The 25,656-nt window shown below is 39.8% G+C and overlaps 2 protein-coding genes across 5 annotated transcripts in view; one reads left to right on the plus strand and one right to left on the minus strand.

Annotated features, from left to right (window-relative positions):
- Window positions 1-5,543, minus strand: part of ARVCF (ARVCF delta catenin family member) — a 293,995-nt gene extending 288,452 nt beyond the window's left edge. The window contains exons 1-2 of one of the 2 annotated variants that reach the window (XM_075168019.1): window positions 5,016-5,543; window positions 4,484-4,542 (exon numbers count right to left, since the gene is read on the minus strand). The gene's annotated coding sequence lies outside the window, so the exon portion shown is untranslated. Of the gene's footprint in view, window positions 1-4,483; window positions 4,929-5,015 lie in introns of those variants that run through there. The other variant, XM_075168018.1, reaches the window with a different exon arrangement.
- A 2,909-nt stretch (window positions 5,544-8,452) lies between these two features.
- The window catches only part of TANGO2 (transport and golgi organization 2 homolog), a 38,669-nt gene continuing 21,465 nt past the window's right edge, over window positions 8,453-25,656 (plus strand). For 2 of the 3 annotated variants that reach the window (XM_075168002.1, XM_075168004.1), the window contains exons 1-3: window positions 9,074-9,151; window positions 18,269-18,390; window positions 24,567-24,655. In XM_075168002.1, the coding sequence (XP_075024103.1) occupies window positions 18,335-18,390; window positions 24,567-24,655 (145 nt within the window). In that variant the 5' untranslated portion in view covers window positions 9,074-9,151; window positions 18,269-18,334. Of the gene's footprint in view, window positions 8,563-9,073; window positions 9,152-18,268; window positions 18,391-24,566; window positions 24,656-25,656 lie in introns of those variants that run through there. The other variant, XM_075168003.1, reaches the window with a different exon arrangement.

Below are 25,656 nucleotides of genomic sequence, written 5' to 3' on the forward strand. Positions count from 1 at the left end.
GTAAGCACTGAAGCAGCAAAGAGATGATACTGCTTAGATAGCAAAATACCTCAATTTCTCCCTGACCTACAAATCATAAGCTAACAGATTAGTGGTGCGCTGGCATATAACTCCACAGTAGCTCACGGAAACCCTGTTGCAGCTTCTGAAACAAAATGCATGTGCCCCGAGATGCAGGAAAACCATAATTATAAACAACATCCACTGAAGCATGCACAGAAGATTTTGACATTGCAGTCAAGGACCTTATGGAACAAAGATCCTAAGCTGTCCAAGAAAGCTGTCATATCAGTAGAGATAAAGCATACTTCACGTAGTTCAGAAACAGAAAGGTCTTCCCAGGGCAATATAAACTGGAGAGTGAAGCAGAGAAGCACAATCCTGCCCATGTGTTCTTAATGGATCTTAGTATCTTGTAATACTGCCACCAGCAGTATCACCATTAGACAAGTGTTGGATGAAAATTACTTTCTTGGGCTACTCAGCCTGGACTCTGTGACCTAAATATTACCATTCTGCTCTTTCTAAATACACTCTATATTCAAAATCACTCAACTTGTCTCGTGATAATTAATATCAGCTGATTACAGAGGATTACGACTTGCAGAATCAGACCAAGAGATCCTTCACAAAGAGGTATCTGGAGAGATGCAGCACTGCACATGCTCAGGCTCACAGGTTCTTTCCTCAGTGTACTGTTGCTAGTAAACACTATCTATCTTGTGCAAAAAGTTTACACTTGAGAAAACACAGATTTCGATATCTACAGAAATACCCGCTGATTTTGTTTTTCTAGGTTAACTCCTCAGAGGGCCTGATTTTGAAACATACGATTAAGCAGATCCCTTGACTTCATTGTGGCCAGCCTCTTAGAACCAACTTTAGATGTCTCTTACTTGAAACCAGTGACATTTCTATCAATTTTTATCTAGATTGAACAACAAAAATATAACTACATAGCAAAATATGAGGGTATAAATAGAGTATCAACTTTCACAGAATTTGATAAAGTAATCAGTTAAAAAAATACAATAAAGCCAGTCATTTCAGGGTTAAAATGGTGCCTTACTTAGTTAAGATTCATTACTTTCACAAAGAGGCCATTTATTTCAATAGCAGTATGCTCCCAGTAATGACAACTATTGTAAGAAAATATATTCAGTCATGTCCTTTGTAGGAATGAGTAGTGACTAGATATGAGCTTCATTAACTAAATTGAAGTGTTCTCTACAAGAGATTAAAATATTTAAAAATGCCACCCATATATACATTCCTACGTGGTCTCTTGTACATTTTTTATCCCAAAAATTAACTGATATTCCAGGAAAGGCATGTATTTTGGTGGGTTAAAATGTCAAACTATCCTGAAACACAGTGGCAATCTCATCAGGACTCTAAAACGATATTTTGTTTGATGCAGTTTGTATAAATTAATGACAAATCAGAGATGCTGTCCGCTTAGTATTAAATGATTAGCCATTTACACACCACGCACCAAAAATGCTACTTCTTGAAAATGTGACTGGTAGAGGGTTGACTGCCAGCCTTTCAAAAGATTGGATATTACTAAATTGAGCTGCCTGTTCTTACAACGTTGCAGAAAAGCAGACACATAAAAAGAATTAGATTCACTAGAATTAGTTATTTGTCTTATATACTACTTAAAATGAATGCTACCTAAGCTAACGCAGAAGATCTAGACCTCTAGAACCTCAGCATATGGAACCAGAAGTAGCTTTACAGCTTGTTTTGGGTTGCCTGTGAAATGCAAGGGTAGGAGTGAAAAGAACAAACAAGGAAGAAAAAACTTGCGCCACAGTTTTTTGGGTTTGGCTTTGTTTTACACAAGTTAGCTAGGGGAAATAAAAAACATTTAATTACATGAGACGGTTGCTACTTTTTTTCAGATGTTGAAGTGGCTAACCTTCTTGCTTCAGCACACACATAGACCACATCCTACCTGGAATTTAAGAGAATACTTCAAGATCTCCTTATTCTTATTTCAATGCTTAAACCCATGATATTGCTAATGCCCTTTTCTGAAGAAAATGTTTGCCAAGTTACATGTATACTCTAAATGTTTTGCATTATGAACAGAACACTTTTTCTAAAAATATGTGGATTTTAATCTTAACAGAAATCTCAATGCTAATTTCCAGGCGACTCATATGAAGTCTGAACAAGGTAACTGCATGCAACACATCTGATAAATTCTTTCCCTATCCATGCTGGTGAAACCCTAGAGTTGGCCTTTTTCCTCTTTTTTCTGTAAAGACAGGCAATAAAGTAAAAAATTTGACCTAACCTTTCTGCTTTGAAGATTACTATGACAGCTATTAGGAATCGAATGCACTCACACTAGACAAGATACTGTCATACTCTGGTTAAACTGTAAAGACATAAGCTAAATGTAATCTCACACTTAGCTGCTACAGCATTTGTTTACAATGTTTGTGTCAATGATTTATACCCACACAATAAAATATTAAGAGCAACAAATTATAAACCTGGTAGCACAAGAATTCTAACAGGTTTTCCTCACTGTATCAATTTTGACACTAACCAAGATCCACCAAAAGCACTGCAGAAATAATGTGTTGCATTACATAAAATCAAATACAGAAGCTTAGTTTTATGTAACTGTAATATGCATGCAGATGGTCTTCAGGATAAGATATCTTCTCTAAACTGCAGTTTGTACACAATTTGAAGTATAAGCAAAAGGCAGGAAATTTGCCATTTCTAGTGCAGTGTCCTAACTCAATATAATGGGAATCTCTCTCTATTTGTAACTCCTACCAGTTCTTCCAATATTAAAGAATTATTGAGACTGAAATCCATTGCAGAGATTTTGAATTAATAGATGAAAACCAAAGGAGGGAACTATTTTTCATCCATTTTAGCTAAATAGTAGGTCAAATCTATGGTTATATTAATTGAAATTCAGTTATTTATGTTGACAGCAACCATGGCATAAAATCAGCAAAGTCAACTTTATAAAGATCACCAATGTCAAATAAAATACGTTCTATGCATCTCTGAACAATACATGAGGATAAACTATGCAGTGAAACTATGCGGTCAAACTGTATTGTTCTTCTAAGCCTTGCCCTCCTAATACATTCCTTTAGCCAAGCAATGGGAAGATAAACCCATTTGCCTAATGAAGCATATAATTTAAATATTTCAGACAAGCATTTACAGAGATGTTGCTCAACATAAATTTAACAGCCATCCATCCAAATATCTTGCATAATGAAGATCACAGCATAGTTCACAACTTATTTTTTTCTGTAGAAGCTCCAAACTATCCAGCCTTTTCAGTTAGTCACCATATATATCCTGTATTACTTTATTATAACAAATCTTTTTTTTTTTCCACAGCAGATTTAATATGAAGCTGCAATTTTTCTCTTTTGCAGTGCCTTGCAACATTTCTAAAGCCACTAAAATTTCAGATTTTACTACTGCACCATGCAGCCCCGCACAATTTTGTAAACAAAATATGTTTAAATTTATGGAAGCTTAAAGGGCTAAGGTACTTAATACAGACTGCAGCACTTCATCCACAGAAAGATACAATCAGCCAATGTCAATATTCTGTCATTTAGAATCATGATTTTTACCATAAAGCATTCCCATTAACACAAAACAGCAGTTTTTTTCCCCACAAACTTGTATCTAGTGTAACATATTATTAGTATAAAAACAGGTCCTCACTTGATATAAAAAAAAAATCTGCTCAGGGTTGTTTTTTTTTAACATGCCAAGAATCACATTTGTGCTGTGACCTACCTAAGACACAACAGTACACTGTAAAAAGCAAAGTACATGTTATAAGAATTCCCCTTTCCAGATACACAAACAAGTGACTACATTTAAAAAAAAAAAAAGAGAAAGGGAGAAAGACAGTCTTTACTATTTGCATGCTAAACGTGAACGTTTTAAAGAGTTGATCAAGTTTTGCAAACATTAGATTTTAATCTTTTGCAAACATTGGATTTTAATCATGTACAGCAATACTACAGAGAAAATTAAAAGAAAAAAAAACAACTAACTTTGGCTTTTAGGTCTAATGGATTTCACGTTTGTGAAGAAATAGGTTAGTTTTGTTTGGTCTTTGCTATAAAGAGACTCATCTCCTATGCATGCCACAAATAACCTGAGCAATGACTTCCCTCCATGACAAGAGCTGCCCATCATATTGCAGGATTAATACAATGTTGGTTTGTTTAGGGGTTGCTTGTGTGTGTGGCTTGCGTATGTAATTTTAGCCATTCATATACATCAACTCCTCGTTCCGTATCTCACAATAAACTGATGAACGCTGTTAAACCTTGAACAGCAATCTTTAGCAGACAAAGGCGGCTAGTCTGCAATCGTGATGCAAAATCATCCCAAACGTACTATACCCTGCAAGAACCTCTCACAAAAAATAGCCCGGCAACCTCATTCATTCCCCCCAACCCAATGATCTGCTCACCATCTCCTCCGTCTTCTCTTATTTCTCTGTCCCCAGCTTATTTTCCTTGCTTCTGCTGGCTTCAAGGAGGCGGGTGTACCAAAAAAAAAAAAAAAAAAAAAAAAAAAGAGAGAGAGAGAAGGAAAAAAAACCCAACTCTTCAACAGAATACTCAGCAACCGCTGCGCAGCATATCAACGAAAGCCCCTTGTCTTCCTCTCTCGCTTCCCGTCCCCTGGGAGCAGGAGCCCCCTCCGCGGTGCTCCCCGCCCGCCGCTCACGCCCCCCCCACCCCAGCGCAGCCCCGCGGGTGCCCGGCTCCCGCGGAAGGCGCGTCCGTGCCCCCGCGCATTCTCCCGGGAGAGCACCCGGGCTGCATCAGCCGCTCTATCGCCTTCTTACCCACCAAGACAACGCAGTAGACGGAGTCGGGCTGATTCTCCCCTCCCACCTCCACATTCCTATTTACAAAGGGTATCCAAGACCATCTTTATCCAACGGGGGGGAGGAGGGGGAAGGTGGAAGCAATCATTAACCCTTTTCTTGCATTTACCTTTTCTACTATGATTTTTGGCTGCGTTTTTAAAGCACACGGGATTTCTCCTCTCTACAGAGCACACAAACTCGCTGCCATCAGGCCTCCGGGTGCCCGCTCCCGCACCCCAGCTCAGCCGCTCGCCACCTCTGGAGGAGCACGGTCCTCCCGACGGCCCCCAAGGCCGCTCCAAAAAAAGGTCCAAGGCCAATGCTGAAAAATGCGTGCGCTTCTGAAACTACGTTTAGAAAAAACAACTGCCCGCGGAGCCGCCCCGGTCGAGCGTCCCTCAGGAGAGGCCCACCGGGAGAGAGGAACGCATTTCCCAGTCAGCCCCTGCTGGCACCGTCTTTCCAACTCTTTTTTTTAAGCGGGGCGTTATCGTTCCTCAGCATTCACACCTGGGGGAAGTACTAGCAGAAGGAAAGAGGCTCCCTCGTCCGCCCCATCGCCACAGCGGCCGGCGGGCCGGGGAGCGCAGCGAGGCCGCGACCCACACCCGCCAGCGGTCCCGCCGCCGACCCCTGCCTCGCGCTGCCTGTCTGCGGCCGGCACACAAACTGGCGCGCTGCTCCCGCGCCGCGAATTTTACTATTGGGTAGTTCCTCTGCCATCGAGCCCAGCAACCAAAGCCTCATTGGTGGATTTCCGCCTCGCTCCGCTCAGTGGCTGGCCGCTTCGCGTGGCATTGGCCGGCGGGACTGCCCGTCCGAGCGTGGCGGCCCGGCCCCTCAGCGAGCGCGCGGGGCAGCAGCGCGCCAGGCGGCCGGCGGGGCCGCGGGCGGCGAGCAGCGGGAGCTGCCGGAGGAGCCGCCGCAGCCCGGCGGGAGGCCCTGCCGGTGCGAGGGCAGGGACGGGGCTGCCCGCACGGCAAAGAGCGGTGCGCGGGGCACGGCACTGCCGCCCGTTGCCTGCGGGAGCAGCGCACTGGCGATGTGCTTTCGGCAGGAGCAGCAGGACCAGTATGTCTCCTCGCGGGGTGGGTACGCGAAACCGCACCAACCGGCGGGCGGCACTAGGGCCACCGACTTGCAGGACAGCTGAAGGTTCTCTGTTCTTGGGGAAGCTAAATGGTACTTTGACAGCTGTGGACTGGGAGATTCTGGGTCCAGGTTAAATGCGTGCTGTGACGGAGGGCTTGTCCGGTGCCATGCAGCCAGGTAATGCTGGCACGTGATCCCTACGGATTTGTCTAACTTGACCTTTTCGCCTTTTGCAGTGGTCTATGCGCAGTGATTGAGTTACCTCTCGGCCTTCTCTTCGATAAGTTGAATAGCTTCCTAAGCCCCATATTTTATGTCTCGTTATCTACCCGCTTCATTATTTTTATGTTCCTCGTTTGAATTATTTCTAGTGGTTTTCCCCTCCTCCCTAGCCGTGGATGCCAGAAATGGTGCAGTGTTCCAATGGTGCTAGTGCTGTGGACAAAGGCAGTATCACTCCCCTGTCTCCCCTATATATTCTGTATTTTATACATTAAAGGATTACATTAGTCCAGTTTACCACAGTATTACCCTGAGAGGTCATGTTGAAACATTTAGTAACAGCTAAATTCTTTTCTGAAGTACTACTTGCCAAGTTAGTCCCCATCCCAGCATTCTTTATTTCCAGATGCGTTTGCTCACATTTTCTGACCCTAAAAATGCATTTATTGGACTGGGATGATTTAATTGGGCACATCAGATGATTGTGTAACTAATCAGTCATGTGAATTATCCACTCGTCTCCTAAGCTCCATATTTTACTAGGAAAGATCTTACATCATCTAGACAATTGATAGAGATACTTAATAGGATCAGAGCAAGAACTGGTCTCTAGAAAACTGCCTGGGTCACTGATGTCTCCTCTTTAGCAAATACTTTATGAGAGCTCTCAGGGAAGAGATATTTAAGCCATTTAAGGTGTGCTTTACGCATTCCATACAATGTGCATTCCAGCACTTAGAAGAGAGAACAAAGTTTTGAAACAAATGTCAGGACTAATTGTCTTTTAGTTTTTGAGACTAACTCAGGACAATTCTACAAGCTTTTCACTAAGCTGCTGCTTGTTTTTCAGCTTTCTCCAGTAGAGGTTCTGCGCTGATCGCCAGTACCACTCTCTTCACTGAAGATACTTAAAGTGGGTACAGAATCACTACCTATTTGGGATCAGGCTACTCGAGTTTGACAAACAATGGGAGCTATAGGTAGATCCCCTAGGACAGGGTCTAGGACAACAATAACCAAGCTGTTTTAGGCAAAACAAAAAGTAAACACAGGAAATAGAAGGGAGAATCTGAATGGCCACCAAATCCAGTATTCACAAATCCTTGCAGCAGGCTGTTTTTGTGAAGCCTCCTAAAAATGTTTTTAAATGAGTTTGAAGTTATTCTAACTTCCCATATGTATTAAAAATAATGAAAAAAATTAAAAATCAGTAAAAATTAACACCATTAAGTTTTAAGCCTATGGACAGTTTTTCTTTTCTTCTTCCCACGGACATAACTCCTACTGAAGGTATGCAGACCTATCATCTGAAGATTTTTAATGGGTATGAAGCATAGAAGCTAAATAATCTTTGGTCACAGTGATGAGTCTATACTTTGAGAAACAGAGTGACAGCAAAGAACAATAAATTACATTTAATGTGCACGCATTTTACCAATTTTAACATAATGGAGATTAAGAGATTTGTATAATTTGTCTACTTATTCATCAGATAACTTTTAAATAACAACTCTGTACCTGAAAACATAAATATATTTTAGCTTTATATGTATCAAGGTTGATACATGTAGGTAATAACTACAATCTATTGTTGTGTTTCAAAAGCAATAGTACAAATAATGATGATAATATACTCACCCAGCAATATTCATCAGTAGATCTCAAAAGACCTTGTGAAGGTCAATGCTATCATCCCATTGTTGACGATGGAGAAAGAAAGTATTGAGATGAACTTGCTCAATGTCATCTGACAGACCAGTGGTAAAGCTAACAACTGACTTCAGGTTTTCTGCATCCAGGATAAAAGGTTTTGCCTTGTAAGCCACGTTATACACTCATATACCTCTGGGAGTTCTTTTCATTAGTGTTCCGTATCTTGTGTGTACTGTTTTTATCAGTGTTAGAACCTAGAAGAGCAGTCAAGGCTTTTCTGGTCTTCCCTTAGAGACTTCACCATAAAACATTTTTAATCTGCAGGCTCCACTGAAACCCTCTATTGCCACCCGTGAAAAAAAGTCAGAAATAAAGTTTGAAATCTTGTTCGAAAAAACCATGAGTAAGTTAACATTTCAGTATGAAAGGACAAAAAGGTGGCACAGATCCAATCCCAGCCTAAATCTGCAGATCTAAGTAAAATTACTAAATGCTTTATTATCAGTTCTGATCATGCTGTGCTTAATAACTGAAAGCAAATCTGACCTTGTTACCTGTGTTTTCCTCGATCCTCAGGAAAGCTGCCCTGAATTCATACCATTGCAAGCTCAGGGCTCGATGACTTTGGGGCCTTTCTGGTAGCGGAGGGTCTCCTGAAGGTCGTCGCGCTAACGCGCATCCCACGCAGCGACCTTATTCTAGGAATGGTAAGTAGGAACATCCAAACTCACTAAGATTGTCAACAACCCAGTCCTGGGTGTGTCAATCCGCAGAGGTATGAGCCCCTTGAAGCTCAGACCAGGCCTTTGATGTTATTATTTCATACCTTGAAAGAAAATATACTGGAAACAGGCTGAGGCGGCCAAGCAGCAGCCCAGGTACTACAATACCAGAGATGACTTCTCCAGTCCACTGTGGCGGACATGGGTGTAGGGCTGTGTTGAAGGTGACGTGCCTCTAGCACCCAGTACCGCCTCCTCCCGAGGCCCCAGGCCCAGGTCCTCCTCACGCAGCGGCGGCAGGCCTCAAGGCCGGGCGGGGAGCGGGAGGCCACGACTCCTCTCATGGCGCCCCGCGACGCGCAGGCCAGTGGGGGAAAGGGAGAGGGCGGTGCTCACCGGGCACCTGTGTGCGAGCCAGCCAATGACAGCTTGAAGAGGAGAGGCGGGGATCCGTCCCCCAATAGCGTGTGGGGGGGCGGGGCGCCCGGAAGCCAATAGGGGCGGGCGTTGTTTTGAACTGGCTGCGCTGGCGGAAGCCGGGCTGTGGGGATGTGGTGTCCGCGGCGTGCGCTGGGTGAGTGCGGAGCGCTCGCGGTTTGTCCCGGGGGGCTCTTCCCGCGGTGGGAGCCGCGGCCCTGAGGGGAACGGTGGGGTCGTGCGGCCCGGGCCCCTTCTCGCGCGCGGCCCTGGGGGAGTCACCTCGGGCCGGCGCCTCTCCTGGTTGGCGCTTGGGGGGGGGGGCCGGGCTCGGAAATACCCTTGAGTCGCTTCGCCTGTCTCGAGTGGGGAGCCCGAGCCTGCGGCGCTGCCTGGCTGGGAGCTCACGGGCTCTGTGTTGGGGGGGTGCGTCAGGCGGCGGCGGGCCGGCCGGCCCCTCCCGGCCCAGCGCCACAGCCCCAGCGCTCGGCGGCCGGGGTGGCTGCCGCCCCTCGGAGCGAGCGGCGCGAAGGGAAACGCCGCTCCAGAGCCGCTTCTGTGCGGGACGCTCTTGTCCTAAATCTATGCAGCAGCAGCGACTGGAGCGTTTTAAAGCCTTGAACCAACACTTGTTTTCTGTGGTTATGCGGTGGCATTTAATGCCTGCGCTGGTGGTGGCTGGTTGGTACTTGTGTCAGGTGCAAGAGTTTGATGAAGTGATCATTTTAACATACAGTGACCCTTTGACGGCAGCATGTCAAGAAATGGTCACAGAAGGACACTGGAAATTATTGATGTTTCAGTTCATAGGTATTGAAAACACCGGGTTTTATTGTGAGGCTTCTTTTGTGATTATGTGAGGCCAACAGGGCACAGGCTGCTCCGAGGCACACTTGATGACTGGCGCTCCCTCCACTGTGTATCGTGGTCTTTAACATTCAAAATATGTAACAGAAACTTGGCTTTTTGTCAGTTAAATTCAATAACTTTTTTTAGTTGAGTTGTTTTCAGGCTTCCCATAGTTCTTATCAGCAGCTTGACTTAATTGATCCAGGCTATACAGAGATTCAAGTATCTCAGCTCTAGCTGAAGCCAACTTGCTTTCTATTTTAATTATAAATAATCAGTTAATATTTTAAAGGAAGTGGCTAAAGGGTGGGCTAGTATTCTGTTCTGTAATTGTTTTGGTATGTTTGGCAATGCTTCGGTGCAGTTATGCACCTCTCTTGTTAACTACTTACACTTGTTCCAGACTCAGTAATAGGATGTCTACCATCACAGCAACTGTATTCTTGAAAGCGGAAACAACCAGACTTATAACATACCTGCAGTAAAGTAGGTAGGCCTAGACGCTGGTGTTACTCTTGTAAGAACAATTCCAAGTGAATTGTTGAATGCTGATAGTGAGCAGCAAATTATGCACATGCTTTTTTAAAGAGCACATTAAAATTGCAATTAAATAAATAACTTTGTTACCAGCAGAACTAACAAAATTCTGTTGTCCTTGCCTTATGTCTCCTAGAAGGATTATTTGAACTCAAAGCAATAAGCTTTGATTGTAGCTCTTCTTGTGTTGCAATGTTCATTTTGTGTCTTGAAAGAAATGAATGTGTTTTTTCTTAAGTAAGCATACTTGCACAAGTTCTTTCATCTACTTAACTGCTGCGGGTTTGTGTTTTTTCTTGGTCCCTTCTTCCCCCCGCCAAATTTGTAGGATGTCTATCACCCCATGGCCCCTCTAAGTTTCGTTCAGGGTAGGTAGTAAGCTCAGTTACTGTAGATGAGGTGGGAAGGGTGGGAATAAAAACATACAAGTGATGATTACAGCCCTTCTGTCACAGGAAGTTAAGCTTAAGAATATAAACCAGACATACTGGGTCAGGTCAAAGGTCCATATCGACTGCTATTCTTTCTCTGGGACGGTCTAGAGGAACATCTCTAGGGGAGAACATAAGAACAGAGCAAGTATATATGATTCCTCTAGTAAGTCTTTCCTCCAGCTACTTGTAACATAGACTTTCTACGAATAAGAAATGGAAAATGGATTTTCTTGCCCAAAAAAAGGCTTCTTAGCTGCTTCCTCACTGAAGGAAACCTAAGAATTGTGAAAGCTAAAAATAACAGTCTTTGCCTAAAAGGAGGAAGAAGTCTAGCAAAAGGCTCTGGGTCTGTAGAACTGTGGCAGAGAACAATTGCTAGCACTCTTGAGAAACTGGGAGAAAGGCTGTCTTACTCCATTTCTTGCAAATGTTTTTAAAACATGATGTGCTGAAAGGTGATATTTATTGGTCTTTGTTTCTCTTGGGAGCTGTACAATGGACTTAATATAGTAAGATGCCAGACAGAGAAACTGGGGAGCTGAAAATAAAATTAGCTTATTAAACTTGGGAATGGCATGCACCTTACATGTTATTTTCTGTGTTTTCAGAAGTGTTCCACTTTGCATTGCTGTCTCTTGCAATGAAGACTGACTCTTCACCTTGGTAGGGTTACAAACCCTTGGTTAGTTAGAAATTGTCTTTATATGGCACAATCTGAAAGGCAGCAGGTTATGGATCCATCTATTCCCTCTCATCTTTATCTTTAATGATTAATATTACTACACAGGAGCATGTGCTCCACAAGGGAAGTGCAAAAGCAAATCAGTAAAATGCTTTTAAAAATGCAGCTGTGAGACACTTTTCTGTGGGAAAGAAAAAGTAGGTTAGTTTTAAAAACTAATCGAGCATCTCTTATTTTCCATGATTTTAAAACTCAGTATAAAAAAAAAAAAATCTCATTCCACTACTGAAAGAAAATGCATCCAATTTTATTCTTTTATGGGCATTTGAGGAGTGTAGTGCTCAGTTTCCTTTGGACAAATTCAAAAGAACCAGTAAAACAGTTTTAGACTCTGCTGACCATGAGTTATTGTTGTGGTACATAAAACTACCAGAATCCAGTGACTGATGATCTTTAGCTGTCTCTTAGACTGCACCTAAACAACAGTTTTGGATCAGTTGAGAAGCAATTGAGATCGCTGTGGTAACTGACAGATGTTATTTATGATGCTTCGTTTGCGAAAACAAAATACTTAACAAATGGCTTCATTTTTCAAAGGCTGCTACTGGGAGTTCTTAAGGGTAAAATGGTTTTATGCCAAATTGTGAACTGATTGCTTCTAATCAACCAAATGATGGTAGAACCCTATGAAAAGAACATACACAATCTATCATGTTTTGGTCTCTTGATAGTCCCTCTAAACGCTACCTTATGCTGGCATGTATCCACTCAGGCTTTTAACAGATCATTGAAACGAGCAAAACAACGCGCTGTACTGTCTAACAGAGCACAGTAGCACAGAATAAGAATGTTAGTTACTTTAATGTCATTTCCAAATCAGCAGTGCCATTTGGAGCAGAACGCTTAATTACAGGATGTTTGTAATTCTTGTCAAGCTGGTTTGTGTGTATTAGGCGTAAGTTAGACAGCAAACTAGAAACATATTACAGAAATTGGATATTGTTGCTACCATTTCATCCTTGATAACTGTTGTCTTATTGACTAGGAATAATCAAACTGTATTTTATAAAAACTCATTATCCAGAGAGCAGTTAAGTCTTCACTGTCTCCACCTTATAGTAAGTTTTTTTCCCCCCATGCTGCAGACCTTGTCATATTGCACAGTATGCATGTTCTGGCTTGTATTGTCTTCAGGAAAGAAAAACAGAAGGCATGTGTTGTGCTACAACTTAGCCTTTTTTATTTGAACTTTTTTTTTTTTAATTAACCCACCTCCTGTGTCTCTAAGGATAGTTCTGAAGTCACATTCTGTGCTGAAACGGGGCTAGAAAGTCAGCTTTTGGTCAAGCTTTGGACTTGCTGTAGGATCAAGTTGCAAGTGTGGAAGCCAGTGCTGACCTATCTTTTTTCATCTTCCCTTCTCCCTGATCTGATGGGAAGGCTGTGAGTTGAGCACATCGGCTTTGTAATGGCAGCTCTGTGCAATATGCTTGTCTCATCCCCATAGTTGCAGCACCCTCTTTTATGTGAATTTGAGCTTGAAAGAATGACAGCTGTGTGAAGATTCTTCGATTAAATGTTTATGTACTTATCATGTCTATGACAGCCTGTCTTCAGTTTTTTTTCCTCTTAATGTTTGTTAATTGTCTCAAATTTCAGAATATCCAAATTTGAGTCTGACTTAAAATTATTAAATAAAAATATATTGTAAGGCTAACATCCAGCCCTGGGTATAAAAATACAACACGTGTTGCAAATGCAATGTCAGCTTTGATCGAGGAAGGTACTAAAATACATTGGTTGCCTCCTTTGCCAATTAAGTATCACTGTTATTTTAAGGGATAGCTCTGTTTTAGCTGGCTTAAACACTTCTGTCTGAATAACAAAAAAGGTTGGACTGTTTATGTAGGACCTGTAAACACTTATGCTTGTTTCAAGGCCGGCAGGTGGAGCCCAAGATAAATAATACTGTTTTGATATTTGGAGTTACTAAAAGCACAAATGTAACTTAAAGAACTGTAATAACATCAAGCAGAGTTGATGGGGTTACAAAAAGATACTGCTGTCAAATTAGCAGTAACGAATAATAATGAATATGGATTCCCGAAAAGCATCAAAGTGTTGAAAATATTTGTCCCTCTAGATAATTATGGCGGGTGTTACAAACTTATTCTGCTATTTTCTGACTGGCAGTTTTTGTGTAAGCTTTATGTTGACCTTTGCACAAACAACTGGACTGAATTGTTTATTTGAAGGGAACTCAATAAATCAGCTAATGGAGCCTGAAACCTGTTTATTAAAATAGTAGTCTTATGAGTGATCAGTTGTCAACAGTTTTTTACTGAGTAATCCATTTAATTATCTGGCAGGACACCTAATGAATACTGGGAACCATACCTCCATAGTCAGCAAGAGTAGTCAGTGACAGTTCCCCATTAAAATTGTATTTTATATCCCTGCTTTCACCAAGTGTGCTTCTTTGTACTTTGTCCAAAAAAAAAAGTTTTAAAAATCACCTACCATATTTATGCTGATGCTGTAAATGGATACTTTTCAACCTGTAGTTTTGAAGGGAATCTCTTCTGAGCTGTGAGTGTTGTTTCTGAAATAGTCTGGTATGGCTTAATATTTATAAATGTCAATCTTCATGCTCCGACTGAGGAAAAGGCGAAAAGAATGAAGCTATCACATTTCTGTCTACGTGAGGTAGGGACCAGTGAACAATAGTGTACAGTGTTATTCTAGTGTATTGCTTGATCCATGAGCCACTTTGTTAATGAATTTTATTTAATGTGTTTTATGGACATTTCTGATGGGCATTTAGGTTCATTTCTGATGGGCAGCCAGTAATATATCCTTGATAGTAGAAGCTGTAGCCTTTTACCTTCCGAAGGGCACATGAAGTTGTAATTACAATGGAACTGCTTATTAAACTCATTTGTAAGTTTTTGTAACAAGTTGCTCAACAAACAGGCAAGTAATCACTCAATCTAGATTTATTTTTTTACATAGCTTTTTGGTACACTTCCTAAAGACAAACTAAAGCTCTTTGAGATTATCTGTCTTTTATTTTAACAAACATAATCTGTCCATTTTTTTTCTGGGCTTCCAAGGAATGTTTTGCAACATGAATTCGCAGAGCCATGGTTAGGATCAGTCTTGTGCTGCTGCTTCTTTTGCGAAGACTTTTCCATTACTAATTCAGATCTTTTTGGCATCATCAATGTGTCACGTGAGTCACTGGCTAAGCTTGGCTCTGGTGGCTTTCTGGTTCAGAGACAAAAAGTTCACTTCCCCTGTAGGCTGCAGATTGGGGAGAAAAGGAAAAGATAAGATAAAACAATTGAACTCTAAAATTGAAATCTGCATAATTGAAATCACTAGTGTGTGATAAACTTGCTTTTTTTTGGTGGAAGCGCAACTAGCAGTAGATCTGATAATGTACGTTAGAGTTTGCATGTTCAAAAATGTGACTAACATGAAAGAGTGCTGCTTTAAAATGCTCTTACCAGGTTTAGCTTTCCTAACTGCTAGTATTAAATATGTTTGTTAACAGAAAATGTGTTGCTTTTCCTTTTTGGTGCAGCAACTTATTTGCATCTGTACAGTGTGGCTTATAAACACAGCTGGCAACTCTTGTTTTTGAGATATTGAGGGCCAGGGAGGAGGGGGGAGCGTTGTCTACAGAACTCCCCACCTACAGAACTTGGAAGAGGAAGGAGGACGTCTTGCCCAGCGTTGAGCCTGGTGCAGCAGAGTTGTTCACTGACGTTCCTCCTGCCCCCAATTTGATGTTCAGTCAAGTTGTTGTTAAGGACGGAGTGCTGTTTCCATCTACTTGTGGAGCTGTCTGTGAGAAGATTGCTTGAGGAACAGAACAGCAGCAATCAGTCAGCTAAAATAAACCTTTGTTCTTAGTTTGACATTTATTGCAATGTTCTAACTGAAATGTTGAGAGGGGTTTGAAAGGTCTTGTCTATCCTAATCTGAGTCTCTCATCAGTAATGACTTCAGCAAAAAAATTCACTTTTTGAAGGGGGGCGGAGGGGAACCACTCCTCCTTGGTTTCTGTGTAGCCTGTGCACTAAGTTACACAAACAATCACTGCTCTGAGATTTGCATCATTCGGGAAAGAGGGGTAACTGTTATTTGCCCCAACCTTTATGGAGGCTTATGTTATATAGGATTGTGCATCCTTGAGAGGATTATTTAGGAGCCCAGTCTTTCAACGGGGAAAATCTGCCAGACTTGTTGATACCCCAAGCTCCTACAGACGTTAACCAACGTGTAGTTCATCTGCTAGACTGGTTCGATTGCCAAGTGTATATACGGACCTGTTTGGAAGGTGCAGTAGAATGAATGGAAGTAAATAATCTTCATGACTATGTTCTGGCTGTACAGTAAGCGTGCTGAAGAACCTGAGTCATGAAGAAACCCATCTTCCATGTTCTGCTGGGGACAGAAAAATTACCAAACAGAAAAATAAATGTCTAATGACTAAGCATCTAGAGGCAAAGTATGTTTGGAGGCAAGAGAAGGACATAAAGCAAGGCAAGGACATTCTGAACTGAGACAAGACAAGGTTAAAAGAAAGGTAGCTGGTGCAGAATAAAGAACAACATAATGTTCCAGAGGAGAAAACATGAATAGGAAGCTCTGCAATTTAAATCCCTTCTGGTAGAAGAAATGGTATCCTGAATAAAGAAACTGAGGTAGGGTGTGGCATATAGATACTGCCTGGATATCTGGACAGCATCAGAAATTTAAAGTAAAAAAATAAGTGTAAAAGGTTTCAGAAGTACCTACAGTTGTGTTATGTTTTAATTATATTATCTGGGAATGGCACTGTGCTCTAGTTCATAAGCTGTCTGTTGCTCTAGGAAATATGTGCTCTGTGATTTGAACCATGACTGTAATTTTGTTTTGCTTCAGTTTCTTTTTAAGAGTTGGAGTGGAAGGCGTGAACAGCTCAGTGTTATTTATGCTTAGTGACATAAAGCAGCTGGGATACAAGATCCCAAGTTTTGTGAAAAGCTAACAAGTTCTGTATGTAGAAGATCCAAGTCTTCCAGAACTGGTAGATCGGTTGTACAAGTCCAGTATGGTTGCAGTCTATTGAAAATTCAGCAATAGGAGTCTGAGGAGGGTAATAACACCTTCTTGAGACTAATTAGATTTTCTAAATGCAGCGGGCTATGGATCTTTTTAAACACCTGGCTAGTAAATCAGTTATCCAAAATTCAAGTCTGCATCTTCAATTTATGATTAATTTCTAAACCAGTTATTTTGGGATTGACTTGTCAGAGGCAAAGAAAGCCTACAGTGTGATTTAATTCTGTTTTTTTCTGGTGCCTTATTGTGTAATCTGTTAAACAGAAAATGGTTTGGATGGCAAGGCTATTGCTGCTCTTAGCTAAGAGACTATGAAGTTGTCTTGGGAGGGAAATTCCTTTTGTCACAGAACAGAATTTAAAATACTTTGTGAGACAGAGATATATACATAGACACACACTCTCTTGCACTAGTTTTCTTTTGCCTTGGCAAGCGTGTCAGGAGTGTTGCACCTCATTTTGAGTTATTTCATTTTCTGCAACAGAAGAGTCTTTTTGCAGAATATTAGATTGCAAGACTGAACTTGTGCCATGACAGCGACAGCACGCTAGTTGTAGTGCTGAACTGTGGCTTAACAGGAGCCAGCAGCTACTGGCAAGCTGTTAATTAAAAAAATCTGTATAAATGCTGCACTTGTAGCACTATTTCTGGTAATATGAAATGTGGTCAAGATTATCCATTTCCTGATATCTCTTAAGGTAAATGATGTGGAAATTAAAGAGCAAGAGAGACACTTTTTAGATATCTGGAAGTATGGTTAAAAATCCTACTTTTTGTACAGAAGTTGATTCAGTCACTGGGTTGCTCGGATAGTCTTGGAGTTGTGGTATTCTGCCTGTCCCTTTCCCCTCTTCACCTACCTTAAAAAGATATGCATGGAAGAAACTCTCAGTAGCAGTAAAACATGGTTATGTGTGGTTGGTTGGTAACATTCTGCTAATTGTTTTAACAGCCACAAAAAGTAAGGATCAGGCTGCGGTTTTATGAAAAATTTTCATTGGGGCAACACAAAATATTTGAAAGCTGTTATGTGGTTTTGAAATAAAAAGCACGTTTGTCATGCCATCTGAGCATGGCCAGAATTTTAAACATACCACAAGTGCTGGAAACTATTCATCAAAATGTACACTCTGGTCCAGTGTATTTTTGTTTATACCTGATGTTTTTCCTGATGATAAACAATAATACTTTCTCCTGGACTTTAATAATAGCTTGGTCTAAAGTATACTTTATTTACAGGTTTGGGAGTGTCTTTGATCAGGCTTTTTCCAGCTTCTGCAACAGTTTGAGTCTTATTTTCTCATTTATTCTAACAGAAGCATTTTGCCTTACTTAAGGCAGGGGTACTGTATTGTAATGAGCAGAAAAATACATAATAGTCTTTCTTTCATGTATTGCTAGCGCTCTAGACTTTGTCAGTATTTTTCTGATGCTTGTTTCTTTTCTAAAAATGTGAATTAGCCAAGCATAACTTTGAAACAACCACTATAGGAATTTTGGTAGTAAACCATTCATTGAAACAAATTATTTTGTGCTGTTTCTTTTTTTTTTTTATTGAGAGCTATTAGTGAGAACATTGCAATCTTTAAGCTTCAGCGTAGAAGCAAGGTTATCTTTTTATAATTTGCAGTATAATAGATAATCTTTATTTACTTTGTAGGCTCTTACAGAATGACCTTGCACTGAGCCTTTGTGGAAGAAGCAAGATTTAAACATCAATTCTTCAATGTGCATCCTTCTATTCAAATTTGACCCCCGACCAGTTTCAAAAAATGCATACAGGTAAAGATGGTTCTAGTTAAAACACACTTGTTTCTATAGTTTCTTATACAATTTCTTTTTGTAGCCGATGTTTTGAATTAGAAACTTATGTCAGTATTAGGTGTTCAATTATGCTTTTGTAATGTTTACCTTTGTGACTTTCCCCACTGAAGGACTTACTGTAACCTTTTGAGAACCCTTGGGTTTTAGACTATGTCAGAAGACTTGGGCTTTGTAATCATGGACCTTTTGCTGGTGGTCTTATCGTGTAGTGTAGGATAAATCCTTTTAAGTATTGTAATCCAGAGTTTGAAAGTCCTTCCTTCTACTTTATCATTTAAAGGGGAATGGTGGTGTTGGGGCATCAGAGCTGTAGCAATGAGGTTCAGGAAAAGATGCAATTTCTTTCAGTAGGGGTAGATATGTTTAGGGCTTTCAGTTTGAAACCAACAATTTGAATTTAGCCTGGAAAGTAATGGGCAGACAGTAGAGCAGAAGTATTGCAGTTACTTGACCGTTCTGTGTATTAATTTCTTGTCTGTTAATATGTGCTGGTCCAGTCTTGTAAGCCAAGACAGTAATACACTATGAGTACAAGAGGTACTAATACTGAAATTTAACTGCTTAGGTAGCTTCTCGTTAACTTTGAATTGCCACTTTGTCCTGTTTCCTCCCAATAACAGTACCTTCTTGTTCATTGTGTAGTTCATGGCTCTGTTCCATCTAACATCATGGCTACCACTGCTCACTCTTCCACTGTGTTTTCGACAGAACTGGCTAGCTTGTGAATAGGTGCAGTTGCTTTTTAAAATATGGATAGATGAGGTCAAGGTTATTTATGCCTATCAGTTTGCTTTTGGGACGAGGAATTAAAGATCTTCAGTTGCTGTTTGTCCTAAAATTAAGTACTTACAATTTCAGAAAACGCTGGAAATCAAATCTCACTGCTTTCAAACTGATTATACTCCTGTATCAATGTAAAACAAGTAGTCCTTTTAACTGGAAAATAAGGAACTTTTAGTAAGTGTCCTAGCCTTACTCCTCCCCCAAATCTGCTTGCAATTAAAATTTTAGGTAATAAACTAACAGTCATGTTAAAATTTTATGTAATGAAAATTAATTAAAATTTAAAATTAATTAAAATTTTAGGTAATAAACTAATAATAATGTGTATTAGATGTTTAGCCAAAAACTTAAGACAAAACAAGCATCCATGCTTCTACATAAGTTTTACTGGATGTGTTGATGTCATACACTGAGTTTCCCAAACACTAAACTTCCTGTAATAATTTCCTCTCTCATTACAGCCCTTAATTTTAAAAGTTCATATCCAACATCAGTATTTTTGAGTACATTCAGTATGTAACAGAAAGATAGCACTTCAGGCCAGTAAGAAGACTGTAGAGTTCTATTGCTTTCTGTATTTATACATACTGTATACGTTCTATATTACTTTGTGGGGTACAAGTATTGGTATTCATCCAGAAACTGTCAGTCAGTATGCTCAGTAAATCATTGTGCCTTTCATTGACTTGTTTTTCTGCCCTTTTGTATTGAGAAGCAGATGCCATTCTATAGAAAGAAAGGAAATGAGAACCGAAACTTCGATTGTCCATAGAGTGCATTCCTTTCTGCATCTGGAAGCTGCCTAAAAAGGGTTTTTGTTTATGATGTGGCTGGTGTTGAATTAATATATACATTTATTTGGTCTGACTTTCTTTGTGTTGCTAGTTAGCAAAAGACATATTCATCAATTTGATGCCTCTTGGGAGAACCCTTTGGATGTGAACTGTAGTTGTTTGCCAAGTGAACTTTCTGCTGTGATCAATATTTAAAAGTAAAACTTAGAGTACTTTGCTTGCTATAAAAAATTGCATCAAGATTGAAATTATTGATTTATAGCAGAAAACAACTTGCTATCAATGTCAAAATAGGAAAACACTTTTGAGATGTTTTGGCCCAAATTCAGGAATATTTAATTGTGTTTAACTTTCTTGGTACCTTTTGTTAAGGGATGTCTTGCTCTATACCTCTGAGATAAATTATTCTGAGCCATCTGTTTCGGTGATAAGTGCTAGGCCATACTGTTCTTGGTGTCAGATTTTAACATCAGAGACATAACTTTAGTCCCCTGTTTTTTCCTTAACACGCTATAACTAAATCTTTTTGCTTGTCTTTATTTGGAAGAATGTTGAAGTTCGTTCTTCTTAAATTGTTCCTAATTGTTTTTTCACCTTTGCCTCAGCTTTCTGAAGGTCATAGGTCTGAGTATCAGTTGGGAATGCTACCCAGCCCTCCTAATTCTATGAACAGTATTATAGCCATTAGACCAAGTTAGACTTCTGTACTAGTCTCTTGCTAAGCATAGTTTTTCCTGACAACTCACGTGTGTTACACTGTGCTATAGCTCTTTTTATTTCACGGTGAGGTCTTGGAATGGTTTTCCCAACCAAAAGGGGATTCCTGTACCTGCAGATACACTGATTTGTCTGTTGGTGTGAAAACAGGCATCTACAATTACTTTTCTTGCTATCCTCTACTTTGCCTCTCTAACTAAAAGAAAGTGTCTAAAATAGGCATTAAAAGTTGAAAAGACAAACTGCATATCGTTGGCTAATAAACTTTCTCAAACTAAAACATGTTCTCCATAACACTTAGGAGAATTTTCTATCCAGGTAGACTTTGGTTTCTAGAGCGGTACATTGGCCAATTTTCATGAGCACCTAATTAAGCAAAAAGCTTACAGTTCGCCTTTGTGATACACTAACGAATCTCTATCTTCCTGTACCCTTGCAACTTGCTGTTCTATCCTTTTTCCTCTGTGTTCTCTCTACAGGTCTATTTGTAGTAAAGTTTAGTGCATTGTAACAAACGCTTTACTGTAGTCCATTATTATTGTCAAAGGCAACATGCTGCCTTTACATCTTTCTGAACTATACTGTGTGCGTCTTACAAATAAATACATGTTGCAAGCTTCAAAGCTATAATCACAGAGTCTTTTTATGGAACTGAATTGCATTGTAGGAAATTGCTTTAATGGAATGATTTCTCATGTTTTCATCCCTCTGCCTCAACATTAAAATAAATCTTAATACGTAAATCCTAATACAGTTGAATTATGTCAGCTATAAAAATAGCTGAACAGGCTTTTTGCAATTTATTAGAAGATGAGGGTCACTTAATATTGCTCCGTTTCAGTATGTTTATGTTTCATAAAAGACAAAATGAAGATGTTTTGATTATAGAGATCCTGTATACTAGCCTTATGCTAAATTTAGGAGTCTAGGAGTCTGCAAGTGTACTAAACTTGAGATAGGGAATATTCAATCACACCAAAAAGACTTTGCTTATTTTTAGTATTTAAATACTATAAACAAACCGTGGTTTCGTGTCAAGAATTATTGAAGGCAAAATATAATTGGAGCTTCAGCAAATGAGAAATGCACTTCAGCCAAACTATTTTTTAACAGTAGAGATATTTATTTAAATAAAAATCTGTAAAAGGAGGATGCATGTTGTAGATGATATTCAAGCAAGATGACAGAAATCTGGTAAACCAGCTGAAAGCCTATAGGTCAAAGACTAGAATCAGCTAGAAAAAGAGAAATAATGCAAGTCTGAAAGGAGTGATATTATGATTATTTGGCATTGGAAAGATATGCTGTGCTTTCCAACAGATGCTATCTTTGTTGGGCAAAATACTAAGCATCTTCCTTACGGAAAGGCTGCCATTGAAGTGTTAGCCTTTTTTATTTTCTCTACAGCGGATTATAATTCATTATCTGTAGTATTTCTAATGTGTAACTGGCACCTCATGATCATGTTTTAAAACATTTAACATTGTGTTAATGAAGAGATGAATTTGCAGGAAAGGTCTGGAAACGTGCAGAAAATGTCAGTACATTTGAATGCTGAGTAAAGTAATGAGATTTCATTGGAATTGATTCTTGTGTATTGTAGCTTAAAAATTAGAATGAAAATTGTATGGTCTAACTTCAGTTTACAGTAGCAACCTTGGCTTCTGCTGTGTAAATGTAATTGATGTGCAGCTGGTAGGAGGAACTGACAGTGAAGGAGATACTAAGGTTATAGGAAACTGGTTAAAAAAATCTGCAGGTTTCTGAAAGATGGCATTTAAATTTAGTATTTAAATTTAAATACTAAGCAACCTAGCTGGAGAGAATGGGAAACACTCACAATCTCGCAATTGAAATAAAGGCAAGTCATGTTATGGGTAATAATGAGCAGGACTCTGGAAGCTCTAGCTGTCAGATCACAGCATGGTGTGGTGGAGTTGTGTGCAAGCATGTCTGCAGCCCTGAGTCTCCAGCGTATGGCTTGCCTAGGGTTACAGTCTTCTGCTCTTTACTTGGATCAGCCAAATCCATTACCTGCTCTTCAGGTGAGCATGTTCTATCAATGAAAAAAACTTTTTTTTTTTTAATTGGAAAATAATGATTGAAAAAAGACTGATGGAAGAGCAGCATTAAGTGAAAGCTCATCTATAGGTTTGAAAATGGTGGTGTCTGAATGCTGATTCTCAGCATAGAAACCCAGTAATGCTTCTAATTCAAGCTTTTTTTTATAGATCTATTTGATGTTGCAGTAAGTCATTAAATTTAGTTTCTGATGCTGTCTTCCATTGCTTTTGAATAACAGAAAATGTTAACTTCCTCACTTTCAAAACATGGATGTGCACAGTCAGATTAGCCTAGACTTTTCTTTCTAGTGTTACAGTACTAACGCTGCTAATGAAGTGACTGTGGCATGCATTCAGTAAGGTATCTGTATGATCTGTAAGGGCGTACACCGAACAACTTGCTTTGTTTTAATAACTTCTGCTGGATGAAATGGACGGAGAAACAGTTTTTGCTTTTCAAAGGCCAAGAACTGAGACCGTTCTAAATTCCTCTGAAGCTATCTGGCTTACCTGCTTTACATTCACAGTCTCACTGGCTTGAACTGGTGTTACCATTGAATTTGACTGATCTGCATTGCTGCCAAGCCTGGAACTTTTGAGGAAGACCTGTCCTATTTTGTATGTCCACTGCTTCTTAAATATCATGTTGAACTTGGTCTTTCAAGTCTGCAGGTGCCATTTATGATAATTATCAAAGTACAGAGCAGAGGGAACCAGGTATCGCTAGCAGAATTTTGTCACTGCCGTTTCCTGATAATGTCTGCTGTTTTTTAGTATCTCTTTGTTTTCTAAAATTATCAAATTTTAGATGGCATGTGAAGAGCTGCAGCATGCTTTTTGTCAGGACAGCACTTGGTCTTGTGGAGTGATGTGTTTATTTCTAAATCTAAATAATGGATTTCATCCAGCAGCATTTTTCAATTGCATATTATTTTTCATAACTTCTTCCTACATCCTGATTGTGTAGCCTCCAGGGCTGCTTGTAGTTGCTCTGCTGCAAAGGCTGACTCTGATTAACAATTCAACTATTTTGTCTTACTGTTCTGGTAGAACTCAGATTATGCAAGCAACTACAGACGCAAAAAAAACCCCACAAAACAACAAAAAACAGAGGGGGAAAAAGCCCCACCAAAATACCTCTTGATTGTTACAAAACCCCACGCCTTTTCCCTTTACTTCTCTGCCTCCTTGAGCATGCTGTCATTTCTTCAAATGAATTTCAGTGGGTCTGGACTTTTGAGACTATCACATATTTAGCTCTGTTCTGGGTACTTACAGGCAAAAGCATCTGACTTGTGTCTTTGAACCACATAAATAGAGCTTTAGATGTTGAAGTTAGATTAAAAAATACTGTGAATACATGATCCTAAGTAATGATCCAGTAAAAACATACTTCCATGCTTCAAATTTCTTTGATAAGTTACCTATAAATTTTCTTTAATTAAGCTGTAACTTCACATGCTGAGGAATCTTAAGATTGCTTATGCCATCTTAATTCAATCTCTTGTGTTGTAAGTATTATTCTTTGAAAATAATAGCTGCCTCGTTCACACAACAAGATAAGACTTGCTAAATGTCTCAAGACAATGAGAGAGAAGTCTGCTGTCAGGTGTCATTCGACCTTTACACTGAGCGATAAAGGTGAGATGAGAGGATAAAGGACGGTTTCATACTTAAAATGAGCTAACGCTGTGGCAAGAATAGGATTCTTTTCCTGCCTGTCCTGTGAAGTTCCTATTTATAAGTAATAGTATCTTTTTCCTCTTGTGTTCTACAGGCTTATTTTAGCAGCTAATAGAGATGAATTTTACCACAGACCATCCAAATCGGCAGATTTTTGGGACAACAGCAATGAGATCCTTAGTGGTGTGTATGTCGTCTTGTTTTGAGTGGTTTTCAGACAATTTATAAGGGAATTATGGCCTGGATTTTTTGTTATTGGGGTGGTGGTGTTCCATTTCTAATAAGAAATATGCTTCTTCCCTTTACTTCTGGGGAAAACATGTCATAAGTTTGAAAGGTGAGTTGTGCTACTGTTTTCTTATTTGTGTTTTAATATCTTGTGGGTTTTTTCCCAGTTTTTTGTTCTGTAACTGATTTCAGTCTAAGCAGTGCAATGGAAATATATAAGATTAATTTGTCCATCATAAATGATTACTTTAGCTTTGTCAGATACATTTAAATACTTCTCAAAATAGGTGGAATTAGTTATGCCACAGACTCATTGTCTGTAATAGTGACTTGAAATCATTAAACCAAGCCTCAAGAAAGTGAAAACTTTCTCATTTCGTATTGGTTAATAATTTATAGGCTACAGAATAATTTTAGTTATTGATCCATCAGTTTATTAGCTTTCATGTCTACATTTTGCTAAACTGATAGTACAGTCACTCAGCTGTCTGGTTCTCCTTTGTAGGGAATCTATCTGTAGTCATTTTTAAGTATAATCAATAATTCTGCCTTTTCTCAGAAACAGAAATGAAGCTCTGGAAGACAAAGCGTTGTTTAAATGCAAGATTTTGACTTTGCAAATACTCTTTGTTGATGCTGTGTGTTATTGTCATTGGCAGGGAGGCCTGTGAGGGTAAATTACTCCCGCTGCACTGCAACTCCTTTGCTTCTGAAGTTCTGGCTGACGTTTCTGTTTCGTGCCAGACATTCTGGATGCTGCTTCCCCTGCTATGTAGCAGTTTAAAACAAAAAAAAACACTATCCTGAAAACAGAAGGGCCCTCAATTTTTGTCTTTTATGCCTTTGTTAGCTCTGTCCATATTTGGCATAAGAAACTGGTATATTCTCCATCCAGGGGGTGTATCTGTGGAGATCCCATGAATCTATGCCTCTGAGTTAGTAATGTTATCTCAAAT

Source organism: Calonectris borealis, chromosome 18 (genome assembly GCF_964195595.1).
Source record: "Calonectris borealis chromosome 18, bCalBor7.hap1.2, whole genome shotgun sequence".
In the NCBI taxonomy this organism is placed as follows: domain Eukaryota; kingdom Metazoa; phylum Chordata; class Aves; order Procellariiformes; family Procellariidae; genus Calonectris; species Calonectris borealis.